Raw genomic sequence first — 13,186 nt, forward strand, 5'->3', positions numbered from 1 at the left:
TAAAATAAAGTACTCTTAAGCCAGCTCTAAACTGTTAAGAAGCAAAAAGCATATTACAAAAGCAAACTTACTTCTTCGCGATCTTGAAAAACTTTAAGGTACCGCGGGGCAAGTGGGAACGAAAAAAACGATAGTTCAAACAAATTGTTCAATAAAATTTTCAAATGTCAATACTTTTCAAATCCAACAACACAATCACGTTTTGGCAACATATTTGCTGGTGTGTGCATGAAACTAATGGAATAATTTCGAAATTGTGAAAACCTTGGAAGAAAGTTTTAGAATGAGCCAATGGACGCAATTACCTCGCTAAGCGGGGCAAGTGGGACACATCCAGTTTCATGCGTCAATCCACATCAGTAAGTCAACCATTACAATAATAAGATTGATAAGTCATAGATTTTTAATTTTAAGTACATATTTGATGTACATAAGGGATCAACCATAAAATACGTTACGTTTTAGGAAGAAACCATTTGTTTAATAGTATGGCACCTCACATATAATATTAACTGAAAATTCCTCAATAAAAGCGTAAAGAGGTTAATTCCTCACATGTTCAAAATATATCATTTATAAGTTGTTTATTAAAATGTAGCACATAAACGATCAATAATTGACGAAATTATAAATATGTTTTGTTATTATTTATATGCATGGCAGAAAACCACCTTATGGGATGGAAATGTTTTCCATCACTACTTAATTTGGTAGAAATAACAAATAAAGCTCAAATAACATAAAAAAGTAATTTTTCTCATGATGCATTTCAAATTTCAGCTGTGTGTTTGTTGAATTTTGAAGTCGAATTTCAAAAATAAAAAAAAATAATTAAAAAATAAAGAATAATAACACTTTTCTTCTCCCTCTTATGCAATTACGTAATTTGAAATTAATCTTTTTTGATAAATATCATTTGTTTGAATGTTTTAGTGCTACTCTCTAGCAAAATGTATGAATCGTGAACGAAAAGTTTTCACTCTGGTTTTTGTTTTGATAGGTCCCACTTACCCCAGGTACAAATATATTTAGGGGTAAGACAGACCATCGAAAATTTCATATGAAATGAAAACAAAATACTGGTTTATCGTTAGCAGCTTGTAATTATACTAAAAAATATTGCCTACTGATGGAAATTCGACTTAAAAGACATTTATTTTTTGCGAGTCAATGCAAGACGTGAAACGTGTCACAATTTGTCATGCAAGTTGAAAATAGCGCTGAACTGACAACTGTTACATGAACCACATAGTAATAAAAATAACAATATGTTTAGTACTAAATACATTCCTTGTCATTGTATCTTCAACTTTCTAGAAGAATACCCCCATGAAAAACTTTTCCTAGTTGAGCTATGACGAAACGCCCCACTTACCCCGTATTCTCACTTGCCCCGGGGTACCTTACTTTATAGATTGCTTTTTTAATGAAAATCACTTACCGGTATTAAATTAGTTACCGGTATTAATGTGATCCTTCTACATATCGTTCATATAATAGTAAGAATAGAAAAAAAACAGTTTTTGTACATAACTCATTTATCATCGCAATACCTAGTAGTTACATCGTTCATTTATGTCAACTTGAAAATCGAGCATTCGTAACTGATAGTTCCATTTAAGAGGAAGTTGAAAGTTTATGTTTCATACTGCAAACTAAGAATAGTGAATGGCATGTTTCGTTGAAATTTGTTATATATGTGAAATTGATTCTAGCTTTGCAATTTTCCAAATTATGTTTATCAATGAAAAACGTTCAATAACATCACAGTGAACGATAATCTATTGAATTAGTTTGAAAGTTATAAGGAAAAATCATTTCATTAGCAAATTGTGAAAATGTCCAAAGTATTTTTTTCTTGAAGGACACACTTTTTTCGCTATTCAAGCATTTTTGTTATTTCTTGATGGATTTGCCTCATATTTTGCACATTTGTTACGTACATATACTACTTAAATATAGGCAAGAATTATCAATATCTATCCATAATTCTAAGAGTTACAAATCTTCAAAGTTAAAGAATGTGGAAATAATGTCAAAAGAAGCCCCGTTTGACGGTATTTAATTTTATGCATGGCTCAAATTCTAAATCTCACTTTCTTATGGGCAAAAGGCTAAATTTCCATACATAATTTCACTGAACCATAGACTAATATTCTCACAGAATCCTGTAAATAAATTTAACCAATGTCTAGGCGTAATTCACGCAGAAACCTTGAAATAAACATTACAGGCTTTCTACTAAACCTTGAACAGTATTTTAATAAGAATTCTGGACCCGACTTTGATGGAAAACATTGGCAAGATTATCTCAGAATTTCCACCAGGATTCCAAGGACTTCTAGCTAGGATTTTCAACGAGTTCAATACATAATTTTCTAATACAATATAACGCTATGTAACTATTTGTCAAAAACTTAAGCAAATTTGTAATACAATTTTGAGCAGGTTTCGCAGGGAATCGGAGATTTTCGTTATGGCTTGATCAATATCAAGAATTCAAAGTATGATTTTATAAAATCCTGGGCATTTACCCACAAGATCTAAAATTCTAGATTCTTCAAAATATTCTGAACTGGATTATTATTTAACTTTGAAAGGAACGCTCACAATATTCTGCAGAATGCTTAGCATCAATTATCTGTTTTTTTTTCGATTACGTAAAATAAACATTACTTTATTCACAGATTTTTGTCAGATTTTATGAATTTCATTTGCTGGCTGTTGTCAGATTTCATGCGAATATTTGTGCGTTTAAAAATGTGGCCCGCGACACAAAATTGTTTCTGTGATTTGGCCCGCGGTTCAAAAAGGTTGGACCTGTCTTAGATGGAAGAACCTTGTCTATTTATATTAACATTGTACAGCTACGACGGAAAAGGAGACGAAACCGGCAGAAAATCATTCGATTCTGTTGATTTGTTTTCGAATCGTGACATAAAGTAAAAAATTAGTTTTTTTAGGTATGTCCAAAGTCACACAAATTGACAGTACCGTGCAATGTCATTAGCATGGAGGGAGCATATTTTCGATGCTAGAACATTGTGTGGCATTGAATGTATACTGAATGTAATAAAATCTATGATTTTTGGTATACCGCAATAATAGGACGGCACTACCGCAATAATAGGACGAAATACCGCAATAATAGGACAGATCAAGAGATTTATGCTAAAAAAATGTATGTTTGATTCCCAAAATTTACTTTTTAACTTCACTTTACTCCAGATAAAGGATAGTTTTACACTTCACATAGCAAAATACTATAATATTTAGGTTTTGGACACTGAAATGCGATTCAAATTTCAACACCGTGCTTAAGTCCTCCATAATAGGACGAGTACCCTAAACATTTTCCCAAAGAGACCCTCAATCTAGTTCTCTAGGAATTCTTTATCAAATTCATTGTTGAACATCCTATGATTTCCTCCAACATTCTTGTTCAGGGCTACTTCAGGAACTAAAACAGTAATTTCACTAAGGATATTCTCAGGCATGAGGCATGTATACCTGAGATACGTGCAAAAAAAAGGTTCACGAATTTCTTTACCCATTCAAACGATTTTGACATACTTTCTAGGCTAGTTCAAAATTGGTACAAAACTCACGTCGGTAATAGTATTTTATCCAAGTCCCTTCTAAAAATTCCTTGAAATGTTCTCGAAATTCTATAAGGAATTAATCCCTATTTACTTTAGTAATTCCACAATTCCACCAGGAAAACCTTCACAAATTCCACTAGGATTTCCTCATTGGAAAAAATCCTCCAAGGAGACCGCCAAGATGTTCTCCAAGGATTCCATAGCGAGTTTCTCAAGGGATTTGAAAACAATTTCCCATAGAAATTCTACCAGTAATTCCTTCAGAGACTTCTTCAGTTCCTTTATTTATTTCACTAGTAATTTTTCGAGAGAGGAGTTTAAGGAATTTCACCAAGACTTCTTGCACGGTTAACACTAGGAATACCATCAGGCTGCTGGCAACAGCGTTTTGTCAGAATTACTACCACGTAAATCTACCAGAGTTTGGCCAGAAGTTCTACCAGAAAATACTTTAAAGGTTTAGTAGAATTTCCCTTCTGAGAATTTATTCAGAGTTATCAGAAATTCCTCCAGAGAATTAATCCCAAAATTTTCGGAAGACTACAAAGAATTTCTTCTTCTGAAAAATCACCCATATTTACGAGAGAGAGAGAATCTACTAGGAATTCCGCGAAGGATTCCAGCAGGAAGTTTCTACAAAATTCCAAAAGATTATTCTACCATGAATTCCACTTGTTCTCGGAATACTTCCAGGTTGAATCCCTAAAGTGAAACCTGAAAGATTTTTTGTGGAAAAATTCATGGACCAATTTCTTGGATGAATTATCAAAGAAATCACTGGAGAAATTCCTAGAGGACTCCCTGGAGAAATTCCTTAATATATCTCTGGAAGAACTTTTAAAGCAATCCCTGAAGAAGTTGCTAAAGGATTGTCTAAGATAATTCTTGGTGGAAACATTTCTGCAAGAAATAATGGAAGGAATTGATGGATAAATTCCTTCAGGAATCCTCAGAGGAATTTCTGGTGAATTCTTAAAGTTATTCCTGAAGAAATCCCGGGAATACCTTGTAGGGTCCCTTCAGGGACACCAAGAAGAATTTTGAATGAAACACTGGAGGAATTCATAAACAAATTTATTGAAGATTCTCTGGAAGAATCCTCGGAGGATAATCTGGAGTACCTGTCAAAAAATTGGAAACCGAATCTCGAAAGAGAATTCTTCTTCCCGTGGAGGAAGTTTTGGTAAATTATTTTGCAGTATTTCTTGTTGAATCCTGAAAGGTTTCTTGGTGGAATTCTTGGTGGAATCTCTGGAGTAATTCCTAGATGAATCCTTGAAGAAATTCTAGGTAGAATCACTGTAAGAATTCCTGGAGTTAACCTCTGCATGTACTTCTGTAAGAATTTTCGAAGGAATTTCTAGAAAAGATCCCTGGAATAATGTTTGGATTAGTTGCTAAAGGAATCGTTGGAAGAATCTGTGGAGGGATTCTTAGGTAAATCACTGGATGATTTTTATGGGAGAAATCCCTGGTGGAAATTCCTAGTAGAATTTTTTTATGGAATCCCTGTAATAATGCTTTGGAAGGGATTGTTTGAACAATCTCTTCAAGAATTACTAGAGGAACTCTTGGTGGAAACGCAGGAAAAGAATCCTGAAAGATCTATTAAAGAATTCATGAAGTTTCGTTTTCTTCATTCAATCTTTGGTGGATTTTTGGTGGAATTTTTGAAGAATTACTGAAGAAATCCCTTGGAAAATTTTTGGATAAATCCCCGGGGAAATCCTTAGAAAAATTACCAGAAAGAATCGCTGCAGAAATTTCTTTTGGAATTTAAAGAGGAAGCCATGATAAAAGCCCTGATGAAATCCCTGGTGGAATTTCTGGTGAGAAATTTCTTGAGGAATCCCTGGATAAGTTTCTAGAATAATTCGTGATGTAATTCCTGGATAATGCGTGATGGAATCCTTGGAACTAACTTTTACAGAAATTACTGAAGAAACATTTGAAGAGATTGTTATAGCTGCCTCTGGAGGAATTCTTGGAGGCAGCCTTGGAGTAATCCCTGAAGAATTTTGTATTTGTATAATTTGTAGAGGATATTTGAAAAAAAAAGAATATCTAGAAGAATTCCAGGATGAATTCCTGCAGGTAGGCCTGAAGGATATTTACCAAAGGAATTTTTAGTTGAATAAATTGTTGTGGATAAATTTTTAGAGGAATTATTGTTCTAATTCAAGGTAAAATTTTAGGAAGAATTTCTGGTGGAATCCCTAGAAAAACTCCAAAGTAGAACAATTAGAGGAAACCACTAAAAGATAAAAAGGTCAGTAAGTGGTTCATATCTTGAAAAACACCAATCCATTATCTTTGTTCAAAAATTCTAATATCCTAGGTATTTCGTTTTTAAATTACAATTATTTTCATAAAAATCTTCATTGTGTATAATTTTAAACGCAGACATTGTACAGCCTAAAAAATAATCGAATAATTGTTTCTAACAACAATATAGAAATTCCCTAGCTAACAACTAATCGTATTGACCGGGGAAACTGTGTTAAATGTTAATATCGTTAAGCTACAATCTAATTTTGATACCATTTCACAAATCATCCTCAAAATCTCTCAAATAACTAATCAACGTTCTTGTCCCATATCCAACAGGCTACATAATCGACCTGCTGCACAACACGGTATCGCAGGACATCAACGGATCCGAACCCCTACCCACGAAACCTGCCCCCATTCCCAAGCCATCCATCATCGCCAAAAATCGCTCCACCGAACAGCACAACGATCCTCTCCTGAACCAGCCCCCACAACCCGTGCAGGATTATCTCTTCATTGTCAGTCGGGTTAACACAACCACCTCGGGGATGTACTATCTGAACGTGTCGGCGAAGGACATCCCGGCCCCGGCGACCACTCAGCTCTTATCAACGGAACAAGACTCCAACAGTTCGTTCAGCGTGATCGTCAAGGCGGACTACGACATGCGTCACGGGATAGAATTTCTAGGTAACCACTTTTCGTTGCAATCCACTAGTTTGATAAGGGAGTTTTCGCTGGTGAGGCCCAACAATTACTACCATCATCATCACCAACACCACCATCGACAACAACGATGAACAAAAATTCAGACCACCCAAAAACCTAGAAAAATATTTACAAGGGATTTCGGGTTAATAAAGTGTACTGCCATCGATGGGACCTGTTATCAGCAGTTTAATTATTAATCCATCGAGCGTAAACAAAAATAGAGTAACTGTATAGAGCGAAGGCTACAAACAACCTTGCCGATCGATCTGGGATTATTCCAGTTGACTACTTTGCTGTTTAGTGCTAAAAATATTATACCTACAGTATCGGACACTTGCAATGCACCAAAGCCGTTTTCCCACACAAAGTTGTCAACTTCGGATAGCTGTATCTCCGCCGTTTCTCAATCGATTTATTTTCTGTGAGAGACTACAAATTACTTAAATTAAGGAGAATTGTTGAAAAAGATATATAAAACTTTTGATTCGAAAGTTACATATAGGTTGAATTTTGACAAAAAGGACACAATAAGCATGATTAAGATTGACCGCCCGCGATTTGCTACTCCGCTATAACACAGGAAACCAACAGACACTAGTAAGGATCAGTAGCATCCTCAATGTAAGTACTGGTGTTCTCATTATTATAACAAACAGTTAAGGCACCGGCTGCGTCAGAATGCGGATCAATTTGGGAATGGGAGGGAAATGTGGACGTGTTACTTGCTTTATGGAAGCCGAGGAGTCCTCTGCATTTCCCGAAGAAAACACTGGGAGTTTGGATGTGGAAAACAGGGTTAGTAGTACGGTTTATAGTTTGGTTTGTAGTACGCCACATACAAATAGAAACGGTGGAGATATAGCAATCTAAAGTTAATCATTTTGCATGGGATTAAGTGCATTTTATGTGTCCGTTACTGTACCTATATTAGTAGGTAGCAGGCACGAGAGTAGGCGCCGCCATGAAGGTTTGTCCTGGGTCTCCTTCGATGCAACAAGCAGTGCAATCGAGAAGAAGAAATAGTAAAGGGAACACCGGCTAAAGGGGTTGGGATATATTGATTAGTTCCATCACAACCGGGAGCACACGTCAATCAGTAAGAACTAACGAATTAGCAGCATCTGCTAGTGACGTATGTTTATGCTTGGTGGAGAGGCATCGACGTCAATGCTTCAATGACAGTGACGGTGAAAAGGTTTCCCCATGAGCGGTTCCGCTGCTATTCTGCCATCAGAAAATGTAATAGGGTATAAGTATGAGTGAAATATGCATCGTTAACTCATAAGATTTTGAATACAAAATGAAGCAATTTACCGTAATTTCGGGTGAAATTGATCATTTTTCACTGTTTTCCATGTCTGTTTTCTATGATGTCTCCAATTCAAAACAACTTAATGCAGGAAAACAAGTACGACGGTGAGCCTCATTGGCTCATATACCGAAATTTTCATACAGTTGTGATTTTAGTGCTGAAAATCGTCCCTAAAATAAAAAATCAAGGAATCCATTTTCGGGGTGAAATTGATCACCTGTAAAAACAATTATTGTTAGTTTTGAAAACAACTTTACTTATTTAATTTAGGCTTCCTGAATCCAAATATGCTTGCCAAATTCTAAACAAAGCGAGATTTATGGAAATAATAAACAATTAATTTTCAAGAATACCGCAGAAAACGCCTAAATGTAGGCAATTTCCGAAGAAACCTTCTGATATCTATTAAAAATTCAATTATTTCAACAAATTGAGCAAATTGGTACGAGTTTCGATGATGGAATTTGTTTTGGGAATATATTTCAAGCATTCTTACAAATTTTCAGGCAGACACCATGTCCAAATCCTTGTTTAAAACTATAAGTTTATTGATGTCTGCTAATACCACACCGAACACGATTATGGAATTTTCGAATATTTTCATAGAAATAAACATTCTTTAACACAAAAATTTTCACAACATGCAATTCGACAACACTTGAGACAAACAACGTTCATTTACTATAGGTTGCATTGATTTCTGTTCTCTATTAGAGGGAAATAAAATCGTGTGATACGGTGATCAATTTCACCCTACTGATCAATTTCACCCGAATTTACGGTACTATTTGTAAATTTGGTAATATGACGTAAATTGTAATTTGGGTTACATATTTAGTTATGAACATTTTTTTGTCTATGTTTGACACCATTTTATCAATGCTTCAATATCTTAACTTTGATGTTATAAATTAAAAAAATACCAATTTATAGGTTTTTCTTTCTAAAAGTTGTAAAAAATCTTCCACATATCCATTTTTGTTCACAACTTTCTCCATAGGTTTCAGCCGGAATTTCTCCAAGAATACTTCCTGAAAATCATCGAGGATTCCATCTGACATTATTCCAACGATTCTTGCATGATTTCCTGCGAAAATCTTTCCATTGATTCTTCCTACTGGATTTACAACATCACTTTTTTAAGATTCCTTCTTGAAAATTCCTAGATGACTTATGTGGGTATTTCTTTTGAGAATACTTTAAGAATTGCTTCAGGTTATTCTTACTGACATCTTGTTGGAAAATATCTATTAAGATTCGTCTAGGAATTTCTCCGAAGATTTTTACAAGGATTCTCTAGGAATATCTTCATAAGGAATACGTAGAGAAATCTTCTAAGAATCCTTCCAGGAATAGATCCAAAGCTTTTTCCCAGAATTCCTGTAGGGAACCTTTAGATTACAGTAGAAATTGTTCCATGAATTTCTCCAGTGGTTCATGTAATAATCTTTTAAGCAATTCTCACATTATTTCTCTAGAAATTTTACCAGTATTTCTTAGGAGTTTTTCAAGGTTTTTCTTAGGAATTGCCACAGTTATGTTATCCAACCTGTCTTGAAATTTGAAACTCATGAAAAATATTTGTATTCTCTCAGGAATTCCTTCAAAAATTTCTCCAGGAATCTTCTAAACGAAAGTTCTTATTTTTTTAGTATTTTTCATATATTCCACCAGTCTTCCAGAAATCATTAGGTAAATGTTCCAGAATTCGTATAGAAATTCTTTCAGTAATAGCACTAGATACTTCTCTCTACCATTCTTAAAAAATGCAAGCAAGATTTCTTTCACGAATTTTTCTAGGAACTGACTGAAAAAATGCGAGGAATTTGTCTAGGATTTATTCCAGATTTTTTCCAGTAATTCTTCAAGATATTTTTTAGTGATTCCTTCATGATTTGGTCTAAAGAATCGTCCACGGAGAATCTGGCAACCTGCTATTCCAGTTAAGTTTCCTTTAGGTATCAGAAGGCCGGCTCCTCCTTGATTTTGTTTTCAAAAAATAGTTCCAAGAGTTCTCAGAGGCGTTTCTCCTGAAATTGCTATTAGAATTCTGTAATGCAATTCTCCAGAAATTCTCTAAAGTATTTTTTCAGGAATGGGGTCTTCCTTAGCCGAGTGATTAGAGTCCGCGGCTACAAAGCAAAGTCATGCTGAAGGTGTCTGAGTTCGATTCCCGGTCAGTCCAGGATATTTTCGTAATGGAAATTTCCTTGACTTCAAAGCTTGACAAAGAAAGCTCTCAGTTAAAAACTGTGGAAGTGCTCTTAGAACACTACGCTGGGTAGCCGGCGTTAATGCCAAGAAGAAGAAGAAGATTTTTTCAGGAATTTCTATTGCATTCTTTTTTCAGATTTCTCTTTTTCCTTTTTTTTTATAGTAGATTAGTCCCAAAGAATTCCCCAGAGATTTTTCACAGTGATTTTCTTTCAAAAATTTCCTCAAAGATTTCTTTAGTGATTATTTCATTATTTCAGAAATTCTTTCAGAGATTCCGCAAGAAACTCCTGCAGAGTTTCATCCAACATTTTTCCCCGTGTTCATCTAGAATATCCTCAAAGAATACGTCAAACAACAAATTCAGTTTTTTTTTCTAGGAAATTTCACTCTAAGGATTTCCTAGAAGGGATTTCGTTGTGAATACTTTTAGAGCATCTTCCTAGACTTTCTGCGAGTTGTCTCAAAAATTTTCATTACAATTTCTTCCAAGAATGACAAGCGATTCCTTCAAGGATTAATCCAGGAATCTTTCCAGAAATTTCTGAAATAATTCTTTCAGTAATTTATTCAATGATTCTTACATCAGAATTTCTTATAAGAATGACTCCAGCAATTCTTTCAAGGAATATTCATGATAGATAATATTTTTCCGAAATTTCAGCTTTTTCAATCTATGAAAAAATTTGGTTAGGATCTTTCCAATTATAAGACATTCCTCCTGGAACTTTTCCCTGGATTTCATTTCAAGTATCTTAACAAATTTCTTCATGTTATTCTCTAAACATTCTGTTAGGATTTCTCAAGGAGTTACTTCAGGATTTATTCGGGGAATTCAAGTATTCCTATAAGAAACCTGCCAGTAATTTTCAAAGATTGTGCCAGGTTTCCTCAAAATTTTGCTGCCAGGATTTCATAACACGTTTCTCCAGGAATTTCTGCAGTAAATTTCTCAACAGATTCTCGTTTGTCGCAAAAAAATCTTTTTTGGAGTTTCACAGCTCTAGAGATTACTTAATTTCTTCCAAAGGTTCATTCAAGAAGTTCTCCAGGGATTCTTCCGAAAAATATTTCAGGACTTCAGTAGGAATTTCTAGAAGAATTCATCCAGAAAAAAGGGCCAAGGTTTCATCCGGAAATTACTCCAAGAATGCCAATTAAAATCCACTAAATGATTCCAGATATTTTTGCTAAGAATTACTCCAGAGACTCCTTTGAAGATTGTTCCAGAGGTTTTTGTTGATTTTCTCTTATTAATTACTTTAGATTTTTTATTTCAAAAAATTCATCCAGAAGTTGCCCCAGAAATGTATTCAGGATTTTCTCCAGAGTAATTTCCCGGAATTTTCATGATTTATGTAGTAATTCCTCATTGGATTCCTTAAAGATTTTTCTAAGAATTTCTTTAGGAATTATTTTCAGGCTCTTTAGTTACATCTGCTAAGATACTCTCATGAAATTTAAAGATTTTTCTAAAGAATTCTCTAGAGTTTTTAAGGAATTTCAGCAGTACCAATAATTCGTCCACAGATTTTTAAGAGGTTCATGCAGAAATTTATTTAGGTCAGAGGCGACTCGTAAACTCATTTTATCTATTCTACGACACTAGAAATCGATATACTGTCAAGCTCAGAAGCTTAGAATCTACTACAATAAATAAATTATTCAAATCAACAGTGAACGCACATTTGTTGTGAAAATTCATAAATTTATTTTAATAAAACAGGTAGTTTTGATGTTAGGGAATAGCCACAAAATCAGGTATTCTTCTACCAATTTCTTCCAGAATTTCTCTAAGATTTATTCCAGTGAGTATCCCAGAAATATAATGAAGAAATATTTCAGAAGCCCCAATCATTATTTTTTCCAGAAGTTTCTACAGCAATATTAGCATAAATTGCACAATTTCTGTGATTTCTACAGGTATTCCTCTGACAATTCAACCTTGATTTTTCTGGGATTCTTCCAGAGAATTCACAAAGGATTTATACAAGAATTTCTCTAAGCATTACTCTATGAATTCAGCCAGCAGTTCCTACAGGAATGTATCCAGAGATACAAGAATTCCTCTAAAAATTATCTCAATGAAAGATTTTTGTAGAAATTCCTCATGGGATTCCTTAAGGAATTCCCTCAGGATAAAAAATACCTCATTGATTTTCATCCCTTACTCCTCCATGGTTTCTTGAGCTTGAGCTTGATTGGCCGCCCGTGGATGCACTCCAGTATCGCCAGATCAGCTGCACTTACACAAGGAACCAACCGAATGACTGCTTGGGACTAACAGGCATCCTCAGTGTATAAGTGCTGGTGATCTTCTATTTTTAGGCAACAATGGCACCTGCCACGTCAGAATGAAGACCAATGAGGGGAAGGGGGAGGAATTGATGATGCATTGAACTGACTCCCACGTAGACCGTATATTCCACTGCATCCACGTCAGTTCATGCGGGAGTGTATGGATTGGGGGAAAGGCATGGCAGAGAGGTTTGCTTTTGTGGTTAGCAGACTGCCTATGTATCAGGCGTAAGAAAGGCGTGCGCGTGGAAGTAGGAAGCGTTAGGGAAACGGTTTTTTGTCCGTCTCTGGTTCTAGCGTTTGCTATGAACGAATAGTTTGAGTGTGATATATTTAGAATGGAAGATAGAAGCAAGTGAGAGATATACAACTACACAGTGCGAGGAAAGGGACGGGCCTGGGATTGAACCCATGACCTTCTGCATATGAAGCAGAAGCAGTAGCCATCAGACCACCTACCCCGTCATCCCTTGCTCCTCCATGGTTTCTTCTATGAACTCTTCTTTTCAAGAGAATACGCCTGGATATTATTTTTTCGAGGGATCGCTTCAGGTGAAACTCCTCTAGGAATATCTCTTTAGGTTCTGCCAGGGGTTGCTCCAATTTTTTTCATTCAACACAGGAAAAAATCTTTATACGTGAACAGCAGTCGTGAACTCGTCAACAAGCAAAAAATGCACCTTGAACTAGATCATGTTTATGTGAACGCGTTGCCTAGTTCCGAGAACGTTCATGAAAACATGATGGTTTGTCATGGTATATTTTTGACAGTTCACGT

At 35.2% G+C, this 13,186-nt stretch overlaps 2 protein-coding genes across 5 annotated transcripts in view; one reads left to right on the forward strand and one right to left on the reverse strand.

Moving 5' to 3' along the window:
• LOC5564210 overlaps nt 1-13,186 on the reverse strand; it is a 209,711-nt gene that overhangs the window by 173,627 nt on the left and 22,898 nt on the right. The window lies entirely within an intron of this gene.
• Nucleotides 1-13,186, forward strand: part of LOC5564410 — a 132,156-nt gene that overhangs the window by 105,970 nt on the left and 13,000 nt on the right. For all 3 annotated transcript variants that reach the window (XM_021838488.1, XM_021838487.1, XM_021838486.1), the window contains exon 6: nt 6,210-6,563. In XM_021838488.1, the coding sequence (XP_021694180.1) occupies nt 6,210-6,563 (354 nt within the window). The remainder of the gene's footprint in view (nt 1-6,209; nt 6,564-13,186) is intronic.

This window comes from Aedes aegypti, chromosome 1, assembly GCF_002204515.2.
Source record: "Aedes aegypti strain LVP_AGWG chromosome 1, AaegL5.0 Primary Assembly, whole genome shotgun sequence".
Lineage (NCBI taxonomy): Eukaryota > Metazoa > Arthropoda > Insecta > Diptera > Culicidae > Aedes > Aedes aegypti.